A 20,450-nucleotide genomic window follows, 5' to 3' on the forward strand; every position below is an offset into this window, starting at 1 on the left:
CTCTCATGCATACTACTGTTACCACCTAGCTCAAAGATGGCAACAAGAAGGGAGGCCACACACAAACCTCTCAAGCCAAAAGTGAATTTATTTAACTCCAAATCAAGATAGCTCTAACTACGTAGTGGGATGTGTAAAATATGTTACGCGTCAGTGGTGTTAACAGTGTTTGGATGTGTGAAAATAAGGTGTGATGTATGTTGTAAGGTGCAGAAGCAAAGAAAAACAAAGGCTGAGGGCCCCGTGCCCCTGGAAGCAGCCTTTAGATCTGCAGCTGAAGCCCAGCCCAAAAGGGCAGGCCCAGGGTGACGCCCCTGCAAGCTCTACCTTTGTCTGGAAAACAACTCCTCAGGCTCTCACATGTCAAGTGGTCAACCTGAGAAGGACATGGATACATTATAATGTCTCTAATCATCACAAATTAAGTATGATTTCATAAAACATAAAAAATGATAAACTCACCAGACTAGAGGAGACTCAACAGACAAACTTTGGTACAGTGAAGGCAGAGAGTGGAGCAGTGGTGTACAAAGTACTTGAAGGCCTTGAGTAAAAGTACAGATATCTTACCTGAAAGTGACTCCGGTTAAAGTAAAAGTCACCCGTCAGAAAATGACTTGAGTAAAAGTCTTAAAGTAGCTCATATTAAAAGTACTTAAGTATCAAAAGTATCTGGTGTTGAAATGTACTTAAGTATCAAAAGTAAAAGTACAAGTACCAAGTGCTTTTTATAGTAGGCCTATACAGACACAACACAACCTAAAATGTTTCTCCTCAAGATTTATCTCAACTGACTGAAAAATTATAACAACAATATGCATATAATGTATAATTTTACCAATTTTGAACCCTAGATGCTGAGGTTCAAATAGTAATGGACCAGTGCATCTGAACTTCTAGAGACAACAAATAATCAACTATAAACAAGTGCCTCTTGTGCCCAAGAACATTAATAAACCACAGTATAACCACTAAAACATTCTGTAAATATCACTAGACATGGACCTCTCATCAGTAGCAAGAGTGATACACAATGCCCCTTATGATAACTCAGCAAAGGGAAACAAGGCACACAAAATAAGATAGTTTCTCTTTTGTAAACAGCCTGCACATGCAGGGCTACTACAGAGAAGAAAAAATCACTGGACACAGTCTCGTTTTGCTGCCAAATTTCAGACAGAATACTAAAGACTGAACTGAACCGAGCTCCTGCATGAGCACCTGGATCATTCTAAAGGGAATAGATGGATGGGGAGTGTGCATGCGTTGATTAAGTCCCTGCCCACACACATCGCTACTCCCCATTGGATGGTTTAGTGAGGTCCTCCGACCGGCCCCTCCAGAGTCGGTCACGGCCCTGGCGGAGCCGAGAAGACTATCAAACTGGACTATTCTAGAGGAAGTAAAAGTTAACAAGATTTCTGAAGGTGAACCTGCTGAGGGATAGACCAACCTCTCGCGCTGCCCCCCCCCGACGGCAAACACGCCCCCGGACCTGCACATCTCCCGAGGGAGGGGGCAGTGAGTGAGAGAGAGAGAGACAGAGAGAGAGAGAGAGAGGTGCGCCGTGCGTGGAGGCGTGCAGCGCCAAACTGCTGCTCAAGTTACGAGCCAGTTTTGAGAATGTAAGAAGTAGAAAGTACAGATATTTAGAGAGGAAGGACCAGACCGGCCCACATTGGGTCAACGGCCCACCGGGACGATGCCCGGTATGCCAGATGGCCAGTCCACCCCTGTGTTCAAGGAAGACAGGGGCAGCTCCTTGCATAGGCGAAATAGGCGGTTGCCTAGGGCGCAAAATGCGAGAGGGCTCCACAAGAGGCTGATTTATCATGACGTGATACATGCAATATTGACCAAAGCAGTACCGTCAGTGATGGTACTGCATCACGGTCCATCACACCGTCGCCCTCACCCTGGAGGCAGCAGAAGCGCTGCGAAGCGCCACGGCTGTCCGCCTCCTTTCTGCGCCCATGTTAATCAATTGGGCTGCTTGCACCAGCAGCGAAGCACCACGAATCGACGGGGAGTGGCTGGATGCGCTGGAAAGCGCCGGCCGGCTCGCGATCTGAATCGATGGTTCGGGATCTGTTCTATAATATCAAATAGAGTTGTAACAATTTTCCTTGTTTAGGAAAACAGGGGGAAATTACTACGCTATTTTAAGGAGCACGGCTTGACCCGTCACGCTGCGTACGGGCGCTCGCCGCCTGACCAATTTACAATAAACGAATACTATTTGTTAAGACCAATAACCTTGTCATCGGTCTCACCACATATGAAATAATATATATATATATAAACGAAATAAACCCACATATGTTGCATACAATATTCTGTATTGACACAAAACACCATCAACCCCATGATTTACCCCCGAACCGATGCGAGCCTCCTGGCTGTTGGAACAAAACTCTCTGGTGCACAATTCAGAAAGCGCCGCAAAGAAGAGGAGGAGAAGAAAGAACTGTATAGAGGTAAGAGTCACCACGATTGTGCACATCATCAGTGTTTATTTTTGTCGACATAAATAGATAGCTAGCTAGCTGTCAGTGCAGCAGTGGCTACTTCTGAATCTACCCCTGCTGTTGGTGAGCCTGTCAAACCACCACCAACGGATCCTGCCGACTGGCCTGATCTCTCTGCTAATGTTAGGACAGAATTAATTATCAAAGGACCTTATAAGGTTGAGAGGGATTATATTTTCCTTAAAAGAGAGGATGGACTGATTTGCCGTCACCATTACTTTCACTCAACATTAGTCTGTGGTGAGAAAGTCAATAGAAGCTGGCTAATCTAATCCAAGAAAAAGAGCAGTCTGTTTTGCTTTTGCTGCAAGTTGTTCTCACAGAGGGATTTTAAAGTGGTAAATGAAGGACTAAATGATTGGAAGAATGCCACCAAGATTTTAAAAACCCATGAAAATAGCCCTGAGCATCACCAATGTATGAAGATGTGGAAAGATTTGGAGATTCGCCTTGAAACTGGACAAGCAATAGACAACCAGGCAATGGCACTCATTGAATCAGAGAGGAAGAGGTGGCGTGAAGTGCTGAAAAGGATAGTGGCGATAATCCAGTCCCTTGCTGAGAGAAATATGGCCCTGAGAGGATCCACGGACACAATTTACAAACACAACAATGGCAACTTCTTGAAAGAAGTGGAGCTAATGGCCAAATTTGATCCAGTTTGAGAGTGGAGTAGGGGGCATGGCAATTTACCTTGGAAAAAACATACAAAATGTATTGATAAGTGCCATTAGTGGGAAGATCATGGAGGCAATTGTTTTTTTTATTGGGGAGATCAAACTCAGCAAGTATTTCTCAATAATACTGGATTGCACCCCAGACGTAAGCCATACCGAGCAACTCTCAGTTATCCTCAGGATTGTGTCCGTGGAGAACAAGACACGTGAAGGAGCACTTCATGGGCTTCGTTGAAGCTGAAGCTTCCACAAGAGAAGGGCTATCGGCTCTCATCTTGAAGAGGCTGGAAGAACTGAACATACCTTTTGATGACTGCAGAGGGCAGTAATATGATAATGGTGCAAATATGAAGGGTAAAAGGAAAGGTGTACAGCCAAAATAACCATTCGCCTCTTGTATTTGGCTATTTACATAAGATATTCACTCTGTTTTCAGCATTCACCCAGAGATGGTCCATCTTAAAAAATCATGTAGAAATGACACTGAAGTCATGGTCAGAGACTAGGTGGGAGAGCCGTGTTAATAGTGTGGAGGCAGTAAGGTACCAGGCCCCACAAGTGAGAGAAGCTCTGCTGGAGGTCAAAGAGAAGGCAACAGATCCTGCAGTAAGAATTGAGGCCCAGGCGTTAGCTGAGGAAATTGGATCCTTTTGCTTTACCATCTGCTCAGTTTTCTGGTAGAGTGAGTAAGCTGCTGCAGTCTATCTTTATGCAACTGGATGTCGTTTTGGATTTGGTTGGAAAGGCAAAAACTTTTTTACAAAAATTACAGACTCACCGGCTTTGCTTCAGCCCAGGTTTCAGCGAGAGAGATGTGTGAGGACATGAATGTGGATGCAGTCCTGAGAGAGAAGAGGCTACGGTCCACATGCAGACAATTCACATATGAATGTCAGGATGTGCCCATCAGTGATGCACTGAGGAGGATGGAGGCTACATTTTTTAATGTTGTGGTTGATGTTGCCATAGGGTCTCTGCAGGAGAGGTTCAAGACCTTGGGCGAGGTTAAGGAGGTGTTTGGTGTGCTTGTGAACTTCTCCAATATGACAAAGGCAGAGATGGAGCAGAAATGTGAAGTACTGAGCAGCAATTTAAGTTATGGTGGACAGTCAGACATAGACGGAAAACAACTCGCCCTGGAAATGAAAAGTTTCCCAAACCTACCATCAACCAACATGACAGCCATGGAGATCCTGGATTTTTTGCACAAGAAGCGACTGCAAGAGATCTACCCAACTACATAAAGATAAGGCTCTGTCTTTACAGGAAGTTCTGTACACAACCAGAGGATCGAGCGTTTTAACCGAGACTTGAACAAAAACTGCAGCCATATTTATGCACCCATTTTTTATGAACTGGAATCCCTGGGTATCCTAGACATAGACAATGCAACAGACCTATTTTGTCTCCATTATGTCTTTCTACCCAGAATCAAATCGCACTTTGGAGGAATTCAAAGCTGGATTTAACAATCACTCCTTGTCATCTGAAGGAAATAGAACACCAGTTCAGCCCTGTGGCGGTTGCTGTGGAAAAATTTTGGATTGCTGCCAGAACGGCTCTGCCGATATTCTCCGCTAACGCCGATTCATTCATCGACATGTTCGCAGAGCGACCATGGCCGACAGGAGAGTGTACCGGGTGGAGGCAAAGTGCGCGCCCTTGTGGCTGGCTATAGTGGCTACAGGTCATAAGTCCCGCATCCTTCATAAAAGTGACACTAAAAACTCAAAAGTACTCTTCAAATAAAGTTTCTCCAAACGTGTTTGTTAATTTTATGTAGTTAATATCACGATAATCCATGACCAAGAGTCCATTTCCCCGGATAAGATTTATTCGTTATTTGCCACTATAAACACACTCTGACCTCCTCAAGCTTTTATTTTGTTACTTCCTGTTAGCGGCATTTGAATTTGCATATTAGTTAAATATTTAGTTTCACCCGAAACATTTAGATTTAACATTTAGATTTAGATTTAACATTTAGATTTAAAATTTAGATTTAGATTAAACATTTAGATTTCACATTTAGACTTAACATTTAAGTGTAACATTTAACATTTGGATTTAAATATTTAAAATATCTCTAAGTTGACAAATATTGTTGTAAATGTGCAAAAAAAGTGACTCAAAAATTCACACCAGTTTTTTAAACATGGTTTGAAGCTTAATGTGACAAAATGTTGCTGTTATTTTCAGCATGAGTTGCTTTACAAACGGCACCCCATATTTTGGGCCTTGTTTTTTGAAAATTACCAATTCACATCATACAAACTACATCTCATAGACCTCCTGAGAGTTTTTTTTCCTAGCTAAACCGCTCTTCTACATCTACCTTAAACAGGGGAAAACTACTGGCAGTTTCTAGCCCCAAGCCGGTTTCAAGGTTCCCCTCAACACCTTTATATTATTTTAGACATCGAGTAATCTGGAAATGTGTTGAAATATCAAAGCGAATTTCGCAAACCCCCTGCAATGCCGTCGCGGACCACCAGGGTGCCGCCGACCCCCGGTTGAAAACCCCTGATCTAATCTATGAATTATGTACTTTATTAGTGGTACATGAGCTTTTAGATTGCTTTTATTTGATTGTGAGTTACTGCTGTTTCCCCATTTCAGTGAATAGAAATGCTATTTGATTTGTGGTACTTAAACCTTGAATTAATAAATCAAATGAATTTCAAAAGGTAATATTTATTAGGGATGAGCGAGTACAGCATTATCTGTATCTGTTAACCATATGAATTATCCGTATCCGTACTCGGAGTGGGCGGGGCCTAACCCGGAAGTGGGTGTGATTTAACCCGGAAGTGGGCTGGTTCAACATAACTTTCTTTTTATATTAGAAATTTTTTCATTTATTTTTTTTAAATTGATTTCCACACCAGGTGTGTGTGTGTGTGTGTGTGTGAGTGAGATGCGAGGGACGTTCACTGTCTCCTGGAGAAACGAACACTCTGTGTCCCCAGCACAGAAAGACGCGATCCACATTCGTTCACAAGTCACACAGACTGGCCTTGCTATTTTCACCTTACATTAACACTTAAAGTTTAGTGCAGTGTAATTGTTTGCCGTGATAATTAAATGCCAGTGTGATAATAAATGACAATTTCAAACCATACAAACTGTCATGTTGTACTGTATTTAATAGAGGTTTACTTTACTGTAAAGTAAGTGTAAATGTAAAGTGAAAACAACAAAACCAGTCACCATGACCCGTGAACAAATACAATTCACGTCTTTCCATACTAAAAACACAGAGCGTTCACTTCTCCGGGAGACAGTGAACGTCCCTCGCATCTGCAGCGCTCCTCTACTGAGCCAATGCAGGTCTCGTGAAAAATTTTCCAAAAACTCGTACCCGAAGACCCAGTCGGGAAATGAACGAATCATTTCTGCTTCCTTGACTGAGCCTATGGAACAGTCCCGATGAGCAGTGAACCTGAGTGACTGAGAGACAGAGAGCTGTTCTGTGAGTGAGTGAGCAGAGCCGTGTGTGAATGGGAGGAGCGCTGTGACGCTGTGTGAGGATTTTCATTCAGTCCGAGCACAGATAATGACTCCGATTACTCGTATAATAATCGTACTCGGCAAAAGTGCTTTATCCGTACCGGAAACTCGTTTCAGCCGAGTATCCGGCTCATCTCTAATATTTATATCAAAAACAAGATCCCAATTACTAGTTAACAGACCGTGCTGATATCTCTGACAACTGTTATATTTCTTAACGAAATACAAAACTATTATACAAAACTATATATAAAATATATACATAAAGGATTGATAACAGTTTTATAATTCATCATCAGACTCGTCATCCCAGCTGCACTTTTCTCGGGTGGACTTGCTGAAATCCACTTCCAGGTCATAGACAAAGTCAGCATCATCTTTGCGCTTTTGGTTCTTCTCAAACAGTTCGTCCATTTGGCCCTTCTTGCGAGCCAGCTCCTCGTCGTCCAGTTTGTTCAGGTCTTGGTCGGGGTCCAGATGGAATGAGGCGAGGCTGTGCTGCAGGCTGTAGCCCTGCATGTGATCTTGCAGGATGATGTGAAGCTTCTCGAGCTGGCTCTGAGACACAGCCTCCAGGTAGCCCCTGTGCTGAGGGTTGTTCTTCAGCCTCTCAGCAGCCAGGCTGTAGTCTGGAGGTTCAGGTGAGGAGACATCAAGGGTTAAACACTGGCGGGAACAGTTTAAAGGATTGGATAAACCTTCTGTAGGGTAATAACTGACTCCCGTTCCTCCCACTTTGTGAATATTTAGTTTCCTATTGAAGGTGATAGAAACAGGATGCCTCAATGATGGAAGTCTTACTGTCAGTTAATCTGTCGTAATTCGATCAAGCACCATCTTAATACTAGCTCAAATGATTTTTTAATGCAGGTTCTCCTGACGGTATAAAACCTCCAAAATGTTTTGATCCTTGTACTTAACGTGTGGTCTTATTGGTTCATATTCCCACTAATCTGCAGTCAACTAAATTACAAAATACTAAATATGGAGCCTGCAGGGTCCCTGGGATTTCTGAGTCCAATGCTGGTAATAATATGTAATAACAATATGTTTTGCTAGATAGCACTGTGTGATTGCTGTAGTTTAAGTGTAAGTCGCAAAATTAACATCTTCTTTTACCTGAATACTTTGAGAAGTTCCGTAACGGTATTATTCTTCGTATTTTTTTGTTTTGATAAATTAAAACTATGGAAGCAGGAGAGAACTTCACTCCACATAGCTTTGCCTCATAAAGCATCCTCTGTTTATGTTTCCTTAAAACTTGGTTTAACTGTATTTTAACCAAATCAAAAGCACATTTAACCATAAATAGAAAATTCCTCCCTAGAAATTTTGAATGTGTGCATCGAGTTTGCTCTTGGGTCCAGAGAATGTTTCAGTTTGAGAGAGAGAGACACAGAATGGCTGTTTTTTTTTGAGTGACATTTTGTTGAGGATTTATTTTCATGAATTTTAAATTTCAAATAAAAGAGGAAACACATGGAATGGATGGTAAATCCAAACATTGGTGACACGCATTCAAAAACAATATCAACTGACATTCTGGTGTTGAGAGTGGAAATCAAGGGCAGGAGTCGTCGATCTCAAGTTAAAATTAAGCAAGTTTATTCAGAGGTCACAGGTCAGGAAAATGCGGTGTCCAGCAATTGAATCATGCATGGGCCATCAGTTCTATGCAGTTAAGCTGCAGAGGAAAAATAATGGAGGCGAGACAAACTGCGCAGATAGCTCGATACTGGGCGTGACAGAAGTTCGTCGTTGGGTCCTCCTCCTGGCGTCCACTGGGTCTTCTCCCTGGCGTTGCGTGTTGATGACGTGCACGCCATGTCGCGGTTACTAGAGTTCATGAGCATATTGCCTCGGTGTGTGTGCTTATTTTATGTGTGTGTACTGATGTGTGGGACGTACCATGCACAGGAGAGAGAATGTCTCAGAACTAATATAATGAAGTGATTCATGAAGCCAGAGGTTTGAAAACCTGTTATCTGTCCGCTATGGCAGACTCCCTTTTTAAGGAGTATGAAACATTCTGAGGTTGAGAAGCAGGAGAAGAACTATGTGTTATGTTTACGCTATGTGTATCTGACTACACCTTAAAGTGTGTGTATGTGTGTGAACAGTGGTGTATTGTCAATACTGGTCAACACAGCTTCTTTCTTTTTTTAGGGACGCAGTTTTGATTCCATGTAGTTGATCCAAATATCTTCCGTCTCTGCTGCCAACACGTTCCATACTTTTACTGTCAATATAACAGAGCCATACACAATATGGCCACAGGTGACGTTGGTTCATCACTGCTCAGATATGAGGTTGAGTTGTAAACAGGAAAGTGAAAAATAACATCCATAATAAGTCCAACACTGAGGTGGGTCACGTGGTCTTGAAGAGGAGAAGGGATTGGCTGTGGGGAGATGTTTCTCAGCCCCATAGCAAACTGAAGACCGTGGGCTCAGGCATTCCTGGATCTGCTCCACGTTTGAAACCGAGGTAGAGCACTGTGGGGATGACGCCCCATCGGATGACGAACTGGCCGCACTGGAAGAGCTGCTGCAGCCGCTGTTTGGTCTCTTTGCTCATTTTCGCCATGTGTGTTTATCTCTGACAGCGAGGACGGCAAGGACCAGAATGGCTGGTTTAAGAGAGAGAATGAGATACTTAGCGCCAGTTAGCAGGTCTACTGACCCGCTTGAAAAAGGTAAAATTGTTCAGGTTTGAAACTGTCAAAGACATCAAAGATTTCTTTGAACTATGACCACTGACACTGTCACTCGTTCCTTTGATGAAGGCTGCCATTGACTCCCATTAAATTAATTCCGCTGTTTTTCTGGCAGGTAACTTACCCCGACCACAGGCTCTGTTTCCTCCGCCTCTCACCCAGCTCCCCGGCTGGTTAGCGTCCCCCCTCGGCTAGCTCCCCAGCTAACACTCCCCCCCCCCCCCGCCTTGAGTTGAGGACTTTGTGTTTTTTTTTTATTAATAAATCAAATGAATTTCAAAAGGTAATATTTATATCAAAAACAATATCCCAATTACTAGTTAACAGACCGTGCTGATATCTCTGACAACTGTTATATTTCTTAACAAAATACAAAACTACAATACAAAACTATATATAAAATATATATATAAAGGATTGATAACAGTTTTATAATTCATCATCAGACTCGTCATCCCAGCTGCACATTTATCGAGTGGACTTGCTGAAATCCACTTCCAGGTCATAGACAAAGTCAGCATCATCTTTGCGCTTTTGGTTCTTCTCAAACAGTTCGTCCATTTGGCCCTTCTTGCAAGCCAGCTCCTCGTCGTCCAGTTTGTTCAGGTCTTGGTCGGGGTCCAGATGGAATGAGGCGAGGCTGTGCTGCAGTCTGTAGCCCTGCATGTGATCTTGCAGGATGATGTGAAGCTTCTCGAGCTGGCTCTGGGACACAGCCTCCAGGTAGCCCCTGTGCTGAGGGTTGTTCTTCAGCCTCTCAGCAGCCAGGCTGTAGTCTGGAGGTTCAGGTGAGGAGACATCAAGGGTTAAACACTGGCGGGAACAGTTTAAAGCAGGGGTATGCAACTAAAATTTAAAGAGGTCCAGTTTGAGAAAATTTCTTGAAGCAAAGGTCCGGAAAATCATAATTTCTAACTATTTAGTGTGATATATATTTAAGTAGCCTAGTAGTTGTATCAGCAACTGCATGTACTCAATACCTGACTGTCAAATCAAATGAATTCAGTACGATTCAAAAACTTTTTGACAATATTTATTATCACGTAATATAGAACTGAACATATATGTATGATTGCAGGAATATTTCATTAACTAAATAAAAGAACTGCATTTCAAAATAAATAATAAATAAAAATGTGAAAATAAAGTGCTTAACTTCAGAAAAATAAAATAAAGGAATGGAGTCAGGGCCATTGTCATACACATGTGGAGGTGCTCATTAGTGAGCCTTGAACGATATTTAGTTTTGATAATGTTCATTGTGGAGAAAGCTGCCTCGCAGTTGTATGTTGAGCCAAACATGGTCAAGATGTGCAGGGCTACTTTCCTCAGAGCTGAGAAAGCTGTCACTGAGACCATTTGGAGCCAGAAAGTGGAAGGGTCAGTTTTTGCAAACTGCTCTTTCAGGGCCACATCTGCTTGGAGATCAACCAATTGCATCTGGAGAGGCCCAGCATTTACCCATTTAAAGTGCTGTGTGACTTTGAAAACCCCCTGACATCTGTGATGAGAAATGGGTTCTGAATGAACATGGTGAGCGGCTGTCCAAAGCTGAAGCTGTCAAAACGGTTGCTGAAGTTTACAATCAGCTTATCAATAAAGCCAACAAACGCAGACACATCTCTCTGTCCCTGAACCTGTTCCTGCACTGCTGGGAAGTGTGCACAGTCTCCCTGCAGGTCTTCCTTGAACACCTCAAGTTTCCTCTGAAAGGAGCGGACAGCTGTCATCAGTTCACATATTGAATTGTCCTTGCCCTGTAGCCTCAAATTCAGTTCCTTCAGATGCGAAGTGATATCAACCAAAAAGGCCACATTATCCATCTGTTTCTCATTTTCTAAAAAGAGAGAAAACTGTGTTGCCTTCTGACTTCTTAGCTCTGCCAAGAAAGCTGCTACTTCCGTCCTGATGGACCAAAAGCGCTCTAACACCCTGCCTTTACTGAGCCATCTCACATTGTTGGACAGCAAAAGATCATCAGCATCGGCATCAACTTCTCTGAGGAATTCCCTTAGCATGCGATGCTGGTAGGAAGAGGATGCCCTGAGAAAATTGATCATTTTCATCATTGTGTTCATCACCTCAGCATGCTCATCTGACAGGGAGGCGCAGACGACAGATTGGTGAATAATACAATGGTAAGCTATGAGCTCAGGATTGTCCTCTTTCAGTCTTGCTACAGCTCCTTTCTCTCTCCCTATCATTGCAGGGGCTCCATCTGTGGTAATTGAAACCACTTGTTTTGGATGTATCCCTCTCTTTGTTAACATTTCCTTAACAGCCAGGTAGATGTCTTCTCCTCTTGTACTGGTCTGAAGGGGAGTGACACCTAACAGGTCCTCACAGAACGCTTTCTAGTCGGTGCTGAAAAACCTGACATATACTAACAGCTGAGCACTGTCACACACGTCAATGGACTCATCCACGGCTAAGCCTACACACGGTGCCTTCTTCATGGCTTCATCTAGCTGGGTTAGCACATCCTCAGTTAATAGTTCACTTCTCTTTGTGGCAGACGATGCTGACGTGGGTATTTGCTTTATTTTATCACCAACCTCTTGTCTTTGTTTTCCATCAAAAAGTGTTTCAGCAACTGCACTCATGCATTCTTTGATAACCCCTCCATCAGTAAATGGCTTTTTGTGTTGACCCAAAACCCAAGCAACTCTGAGGGAACACTCATGGGCACGTTGTTGGGCAGTGAATGAGTGGCTCAGGATCCTGGTGGACTGATCCTATTGGGCTCTGAGACCACTTATTTTCTGTGATCTCACTTCAGATTTAGGTGGGTATGTTTGTTCAAAATCTTTATGTTTTGTCTCATAATGGCGTTTCACATTGGCACTTTTAATAAGTGCCACAGTTTCTGAACATATGAGACACACTGGTTTAGTGCTCCCTGGGAAGTATGAACAGAAATGAGTCTGTCCATTCCGGATTGAATGCTCTATTTTCGCTGTCCACTTTTCTTTTTTTGGAGAGCGACATGTGTATCTTACGTTTTCTCCGTCTCACTCCTGCTTCTCTCCTGTTTCTCCGTCTCACTCCTGCTTCTCTCCTGTTTCTCTGTCTCACTTCTGCTTCTCTCCTGTTTCTCCGTCTCACTCATGCTTCTCTCCTGTTTCTCCGTCTCACTCCTGCTTCTCTCCTGTTTCTCCGTCTCGCTGCTGCTTCTCTCCTGTTTCTCCGTCTCACACCTCTGTTTCTCTCTACCTGTATCGCTATCTTTCCTTTTCTTTCTACCGTCTTTTCGTGTCTGCCTTGCTCTAACTCTGTCATCTGTCTGCAGCGTCGCAATGTTTACCGGCGTGAATGCACAGACTTGATTGGCTGAGTAGTATCACGTGGGATGGCTTTACTCGCATGCAATTGGTCAATGCGCTTCCTCATCCGCTAAACCACTACCGTAATAACTACAAAAGCTGCGCCTGTTAAAAAACAGAAGCTCCGCTAAACCACTACCGTAATGACTACAAAAGCTGAACCGGTTAAAAAACAGAAGCGCCTTCTGTTTTGGCTTTAGGTCCGGGTCCGTATGGGACTGCTTCTGGGTCCGGACCCGGACCGCGGTCCGCCTGTTAGTGACCCCTGGTTTAAAGGATTGGATAAACCCTCTGTAGGGTAATAACTGACTCCCGTTCCTCCCACTTTGTGAATATTTAGTTTCCTATTGAAGGTGATAGAAACAGGATGCCTCAATGATGGAAGTCTTCCTGTCAGTTAATTTGTTGTAATTTGATCAGGCATATTGACATACACACACTTTAACGTGTGGTCAGCTACACAAGGGAGTCTGCCACAGCGGACAGATTAGACTTAGAGGAGGCTTTCATACCTTTTTCTCACAATATTTCATGAATAACTTCATTGTGGGACGTCCTCTCTCCTGTGCATGGTACGTTCCACACATCAGTACACACACAATGAGATCATCACTCTTAGAATGCTTTGAGGCCGGAACGCTATGACCTCTGGTAACCGCGACATGGCATGCACGCCCAGATCATCATCATCAACACGCAACGGCAGGAGGAGGACCCAACGACCCAGGAGGGCAGGACTGCCTTGTGAACCAGCCAACGAGGCACTGCCCCGCGTACAAGAACCTCTGTCACGCACAGTATATCGATATATGAGCTATGTGCGCACTTTGCCTAAGCGCCATTTTTTCCTCTGCAGCTTACTGCGTAGGATTAGTGGTCCATGCATGATCATTTGCTAGACACCGCAGTTTCCTGACCTGTGACCTCTGAATAAACCTGCTTAATTTTAACTTGAGAACGACGACTCCTGCCTTTTGATTTCCACCCGCAACAGGCACCATCTTTATACTAGCTCAAATTATTTTTTTATGCAGGTGCTGCTGACGGTATAAAACCTCCAAAATGTTCTGATCCTTGTACTTAACGTGTGGTCTTATTGGTTCATATTCCCACTAATCTGCAGTCAATTAAATTACAAAATACTAAATATGGAGCCTGCAGGGTCCCTGGGATTTCTGAGGCTAGTGCTGGTAATAATATGTAATAACAATATGTTTTGCTAGATAGCGCTGTGTGATTGCTGTAGTTTAAGTGTAAGTTGCAAAATTAACATCTTCTTTTACCTGAATACTTTGAGAAGTTCCGTAAAGGTATTATTCTCTTTCGTATCTTTTTGTTTTCCATGTGTTGATAAATTAAAACTATGGAAGCAGGAGAGAACTTTACTCCACATAGCTTTGCCTCATAAAGCATGCTCTGTTTATGTTTCCTAAAACTTGGTTTAACTGTATTTTAACCAAATCAAAAGCACATTTTAACCATAAATAGAAAATTCCTCCATAGAAATTTTGAATGTGTGCATCGAGCTTCCTCTTGGGTCCAGAGAATGTTTCAGTTTGAAAGAGAGAGAGACACAGAATGGCTGTTATATTTTGTGAGTGACATTTTGTTGAGGATTTATTTTCATGAATTTTAAATTAAAAATAAAAGAGGAAACACATGGAATGGATGGTAAATCCAAACATTGGTGACACGCATTCAAAAACAATATCAACTGACATTCTGGTCAACACAGCTTCTTTCTTTTTTTAGGGACGCAGTTTTGATTCCATGTAGTTGATCCAAATATCTTCCGTCTCTGCTGCCAACACGTTCCATACTTTTAATGTCAATATAACAGGGCCATACACAATATGGCCACAGGTGACGTTGGTTCATCACTGCTCAGATATGATATATTAGATATTTCGATAGTGGAATCATATCGGCTTATTTCTGCACAGCTGCTGCTGATGCCGCTTTCCTCGCTGCCTTCATGCCCTTCTTGTTATGTTTCTTGGCAAAGCGCATGTTCTTTAGGAACTTAGGGTCCACCCCCTTCAGTGACTCATAGCGCTGGGATGTGGCCTTCTTGATGCCATTCCTGTGGGCTTTACGAGACTGGTTGTGAATCGTGTGGTTCTTCGACTTGGCCATTTCGACTGGAGTTTAATCTGCCACACGGACAGACGACAACCGGAAGAGCCAGAATTGCTGGTTTAAGAGAGAGAGAATGAGATACTTAGCGCCAGTTAGCAGGTCTACTGGCCCGCTTGAAAAAGATAAAATCGTTCAGCTTTGAAACTGTCAAAGACATCAAATATTTCTTTGAACTATGACCACTGACACTGTCACTCGTTCCTTTGATGAAGGCTGCCATTGACTCCCATTAAATCAATTCCGCTGTTTTTCTGGCAGGTAACTTACCCCGACCGCAGGTTCTCTTTCAACATTCATGAGGTATCTCACTATGGGACACGCCCTCGCGCTGTTCCCCAGAAGCAATTTTACACTCGCCAGCCCTGACTGGCAGGCAGACCTGACGTCAGTCCAGACAGGAGGGACCTCCTACTCTATATAAGACCGGATGTCACGTCACCGCCTTTAGTCTAAAACCTCTTCTCGCTCCTAGAAGCATTATCTCAGACGGCAGGTGTAGCTAAAGGCTAACAAAACTGTTCACAGAGCGAGCTAACCACTCGGTCGCCGAGCGTTACCTTGAAACTACATAGCTGGCTGGGGTTAGTAGGTAGCCACCATACTATCTACTCAGCCGCTTCCAATTAATGAGGAAGAGATGGCAACCATGGACCCGGCTCCTGTCCTCACCATGGGCAAGAGCAAGGTGCCACCGAGGTTGTGCACGTGTGGGAACAAAATATCGGGGGCAGATACCCACTCTGTATGTTCAGCGTGCCTCGGGCTGCAACATGCCCGAGAATCACATGTCCCCGGACACCTGTGAGCACTGTGCACGCCTCTCCACAAAAACACGCCGACGCAGGCTAGCGCGCCAAGCTAGTCTGGCTGAGGTGGATCCTGTGACTGGGGTAGCCGTCCCCAGTACACAGGACAGTGCGGAAGACACCCAGGGAAACACCTTTCCCACAGCGTGATGCCGTAGCACCGCTAAATGACTCCGACGAGCCCGATACCGACCTAATGTCTGGCCAGGCCAGGACCGTCGGAGGTGACACCGACTCTCAGAAGTCTATCAGCCTCGGCTCCGAGGATGACGAGGTGGACGTGGAATCCGCGTTCACCCCAACAGCCGCGGGGCTGGCATCCGAGGATGGTTCATGCGGCCCACCGGCTTCCAGCATGGACCTGCACGAGGTCTGTAAGAAGGCGGCCGTGAAATTGGGAATTGCGTGGCCGGAAGCCCTCACCGAGACCACCATGTCCCGCTATGAGGGTAAAAGGTTGCCCAGAGCAAAAGCTTCCACCAAACAGCTGCTGCCTGTGTTTCCCGAGTGCCTTGAGGAGGCAACACGGTCCTGGAGTAGTCCACTCTCCGCCAAAAAACCCGTCCAGGGAGCGGCGATGTTGGATTGGGCTGGGATGGAAGGAAAAGGCTTCTCCCACCTGCCCCCGGTCGAACCTTTACTGGCGACTCACCTCCACCCGACACGGAGGTCCACCATGACCTCAGCCGGACCCACCCTGCCCTCCAAAGCGGACTGTTTCCAGTCGTCGCTGACGGAGAAGAGCTACAAAGCTGTGGCCACTTCAGTGAAAGCTCTGAATGCCTCTTCACTGTTGCTCGCTTACCAGGCTGAGTTGCAGGATGACATGGTGGCGTCACCTTCCACGGCTGTGTGGGACGAGCTGTGCGTGGTTACGGACCTCTGCCTGCGTCTGCACAGATGCGCTGTCCAGGCATCTGGGAGAGCCATGGCCGTGATGATCACCCAGGACAGAGCTCGGTGGTTGAATTTATCGAGCCTCTCCCAAAGGGAAAAAGCCCAGCTCCTCGATGTTCCCGTGGACCTGAAAGGCTTATTCGGCCCGGCGTTAGCGACGATGCAAAAACGCTGTGAGGAGAAAAAGAGAGAGGGGGAAGCGCTCCAGCTTTGCCTCCCCAGGAAGGCGCCGGCCGCTTCCCCAGCCGCACGCCGGCAAACATTCTCCCACGCAGTGGCACGGCCAGGTTCCCAGTTCCCGAAACATCAGACGCACCCTCAGGCGGGCGGTCGGGTCCATCCAGACACTTGCTTCCCTCCCGGCGGAAGGGGTTCAGCTCCGAGGAGCTTGTTCCAGAACCCACAAAAGGCGTGCAGAGGCCATGTTGGCATTCATAGCTCACGCAAAATCAAAAAAAGGAAAGATCTGCGCTGCACAGAGTTCTGTGGAGCCGCAGCCGAGTGTTGCCAAAAGCACACGGTGCACAAGCAAACACAAAAGTATTTTTCCCTCTGTGAAATGTTCAATAAATGTCATATGCGGTGCGCACCCAGGCCAAATGCCGAGGGCGCAGCCTCATTTGTTCATAAAAAACAAACAAAAAATGACAAAAGCTATCAGTGGGATAGACGAAGAGAACAGAGGGGTGCGGGCTCACTTAACGCCACAAGGGGGCAGTATGACTCCACCTATGGCACAGCGACTCAGCCTGCCTGTTGCAAACGGCAATATGAGCGCTGCTCAGGCTCTGGGGCCACTGGCGGCTCGAACCCGAGAGTGGCGAACCTGTGGGGTATCGGAGTGGGTATTGAAGACTGTGACCAGGGGCTACAGGCTTCAATTTGCGTCCATTCCACCCCGTTTCAACGGGATATTGCAGTCACAGGCGCAAGGAGAAAATGCGCACATCTTGCAGACAGAAATTTCTGCTCTGCAGGAAAAAGGGGCTGTTCAGGTGGTTCCTCCAGAACAGAGCCAGAGTGGCTTCTATTCAAGGTACTTTCTGGTCCCGAAGAAGGACGGGGGTGTACGCCCGATAGTGGACCTGCGGTCACTAAACACACACTTGAGGCGGTACACATTCAGAATGCTGACACATTCAGCGCTGATCCGTTTTGTGCGCCCAGGCGACTGGTTTACAGCCATAGACCTAAAAGACGCATATTTCCACATCCCTATCTACCCCCCTCACAGGAAATATCTCAGGTTTGCCTTCCAGGGCATAACATACGAATACCTGGTGCTCCTGTTCGGTCTTTCGTTAAGCCCACGGGTGTTTGTGAAATGCACCGAGGCAGCGGTGGCACCCCTGAGGGAGGGGGGTATGCGTATAGCGATGTATATAGACGACTGGCTCATAGTGACAGAGTCGCCCCAGCAAACTCAGGCCCACACAAGTCAGCTCACATCGCATCTGGCAGCCCTGGGTTTTGCGGTAAACTGGGAAAAGAGTGTTCTGATTCCAACTCAGAAAATCACATTCATAGGGCTGTCCCTCGATTCAGTCACGTTCAGAGCGCGTCTGTCCGCGGAAAGGATAACAGCTTTCCAAGCTTGTCTGGCACTTTTTCGCAGGGGGGCGTGGCTAAAATTCAGGTCGTGCCTCAGACTGTTAGGGCTGATGGCCTCAGTTCTGGTGGTCACTTCACTGGGTCGTTTACACATGAGACCAGTTCAGCGCTGGGTGGCGTCGCTCAAACTGAGCCCGACGCACCACAGTCATCACCAGGTCTTAGTCTCTATGGCCTGCGTCCATGCGCTGCGCCCATGGAGATGCACGGGTTTTTCTGACCAAGGGCGTTGCCATGGGAACGGTCATGACACGGAGGGTAATTACAACAGATGCCTCGCTGGCGGGCTGGGGGGCCACGCACGAGGGCAGGAAAGTGAGCGGAACCTGGACTTTACTAATACAGTCTGCTCACATAAATTGTCTGGAACTGTTGGCTGTATCGTTGGCACTGAAACAATTTTTGCCTCTTCTCAGAGGGCAACATGTTCTGGTCAGAACGGACAATACCACCGTGGTGGCATATATCAACAGACAGGGGGGGCTGCGCTCACGTCATCTTCACACATTGGCACAGGCACCCGCATCCAGAGCGCATGGCTCTGTGGGCTTGGCCCGTGAGAGGCTGAATCTGACCACAGCTGGACTTCCACAGAATGTCATCAAAACCATTCAGAGCGCCAGGGCCCCGTCTACACGCCTTGCATATGATGGCAAATGGCGTGCGTTTGAGGATTGGTGCGCAAAAGCAGGTGTGGAGGCTTTTCAGAGCCCTCCATCTGGCATTTTGACATTCCTACAGGAACGTTTGGACAAGGGGCTGGCGTTCTCCACGGTCAAAGTGTACTTAGCTGCTATTTCAGCATGTCACATAGGCTTTGAAGGCAAAACGGCAGGACAACATCCTCTAGTTTGCCAGTTCATGAAGGGCGCACGACGGACGCGGCCGGTGTCAAGAAGCTTAACCCCACCGTGGGATTTAACTCTGGTGCTCGACGCGCTATCTGGCGCACCTTTCGAGCCACTGCAGCAGGTAGAGCTTAAGATGCTCTCGTTTAAAATGGCTCTCTTACTGGCGCTGACATCTGCAAAGCGCGTAAGCGACATTCATGCACTGTCAGTGAATCCATCATGCATGCGGTTTTTTAGGGAGGATTTAAAGGTTTTTCTCAAACCAAATCCCGCGTTTGTGCCTAAAGTTTTTAACTCTGCATTAGCATATCGCCCTATTGAACTTTCGGCGTTCCATCCTCCACCGTTCTCCATGCTGGAGCAGGGACGGCTGAATGCGCTCTGCCCGGTGCGCGCATTGCGCACTTATGTGGACCGGACATCTGGCTTCAGGAAATCAGAGCAGCTGTTCGTGTCTTGGGCTACGCCGCACTTGGGGAAGCCTCTCACGAAGCAGCGTTTGTCATGCTGGATCGTGGAGGCAATTGCCACAGCCTATCGTTGCAGGGGACTACAACCCCCCATAGGCCTGCGTGCTCATTCCACTCGGGGGATCGCTGCGTCATGGGCACTGTTCCAGGGCGTGCCTGTGGAAGAGATATGTGAGGCAGCCAGCTGGGCAACGCCTCATACCTTCACCAGATTTTATAATCTGGATGTCACTGTACCCCCATGGTCTCATACAGTTCTGAGCGTGGGGGCAGTCACAGATATCCCTGTCTGACTGACGGACTTAATCGTTCCTCAGGGGTCTTTCGATAAGCTAATCTGGCAATACGGGAGTCGCTATATTCCATAGTGAGATACCTCATGAATGTTGAAAGAGAACTTAAGGTTAAGGAGTTAACCCCAGTTCTTTGAAACATGAGTGAGGTATCTCACCAGATCACCCTCCTTGCCTGGAGCGAGGAAGAGGTGTGCTTATTTTTTAGACTAAAGGCGGTGACGTGACATCCGGTCTTATATAGAGTAGGAGGTCCCTCCTCTCTGGACTGACGTCACGTCTGCCTGCCAGTCAGGGCTGGCGAGTGTAAAATTGCTTCTGGGGAACAGCGCGAGGGCGTGTCCCATAGTGAGATACCTCACTCATGTTTCAAAGATCTGGGGTTAACTCCTTAACCTTAAGATCTGTTTCCTCCGCCTCTCACCCAGCTCCCCGGCTGGTTAGCGTCCCCCCTCGGCTAGCTCCCCAGCTAACACCCCCCCGCCTCGAGTTGAGGACTTTGTGTTTTTTTTTTTATCAATAAATCAAATGAATTTCAAAAGGTAATATTTATATCAAAAACAAGATCCCAATTACTAGTTAACAGACCGTGCTGATATCTATGGGGTGCCGTTTGTAAAGCAGCTCAC

The 20,450-nt window shown here is 46.0% G+C and overlaps 4 protein-coding genes and 1 pseudogene across 4 annotated transcripts; 1 reads left to right on the plus strand and 4 right to left on the minus strand.

The window, feature by feature from the left end:
* Window positions 1-6,997: 6,997 nt before the first annotated feature.
* LOC133018223 (centrosomal protein of 19 kDa-like) lies at window positions 6,998-7,952 on the minus strand. The gene is made up of 2 exons (XM_061084543.1): window positions 7,835-7,952; window positions 6,998-7,344 (listed from the first exon to the last, which is right to left on the minus strand). Exons 1-2 carry the CDS (start codon window positions 7,950-7,952, stop codon window positions 6,998-7,000), a joined length of 465 nt encoding a protein of 154 aa, XP_060940526.1.
* Window positions 7,953-8,857: 905 nt separating this feature from the next.
* On the minus strand, window positions 8,858-9,314 carry LOC133018228 (mitochondrial import receptor subunit TOM7 homolog). The gene has a single exon (XM_061084547.1). The coding sequence runs from the start codon at window positions 9,299-9,301 to the stop codon at window positions 9,134-9,136; it is 168 nt and encodes a 55-aa protein (XP_060940530.1). The 5' UTR covers window positions 9,302-9,314; the 3' UTR covers window positions 8,858-9,133.
* A 585-nt stretch (window positions 9,315-9,899) lies between these two features.
* LOC133018226 (centrosomal protein of 19 kDa-like) lies at window positions 9,900-14,167 on the minus strand. Its single transcript, XM_061084545.1, has 2 exons — window positions 14,038-14,167; window positions 9,900-10,207 (listed from the first exon to the last, which is right to left on the minus strand). Exons 1-2 carry the CDS (start codon window positions 14,165-14,167, stop codon window positions 9,900-9,902), a joined length of 438 nt encoding a protein of 145 aa, XP_060940528.1.
* Window positions 14,168-14,683: 516 nt separating this feature from the next.
* On the minus strand, window positions 14,684-14,932 carry LOC133018227 (large ribosomal subunit protein eL29-like). Its single transcript, XM_061084546.1, has one exon. It carries the CDS (start codon window positions 14,888-14,890, stop codon window positions 14,684-14,686), a length of 207 nt encoding a protein of 68 aa, XP_060940529.1. The 5' UTR covers window positions 14,891-14,932.
* A 607-nt stretch (window positions 14,933-15,539) lies between these two features.
* On the plus strand, window positions 15,540-19,821 carry LOC133017571 (uncharacterized; annotated as a pseudogene).
* Window positions 19,822-20,450: the final 629 nt, after the last annotated feature.

Source organism: Limanda limanda, chromosome 13 (genome assembly GCF_963576545.1).
Source record: "Limanda limanda chromosome 13, fLimLim1.1, whole genome shotgun sequence".
Lineage (NCBI taxonomy): Eukaryota > Metazoa > Chordata > Actinopteri > Pleuronectiformes > Pleuronectidae > Limanda > Limanda limanda.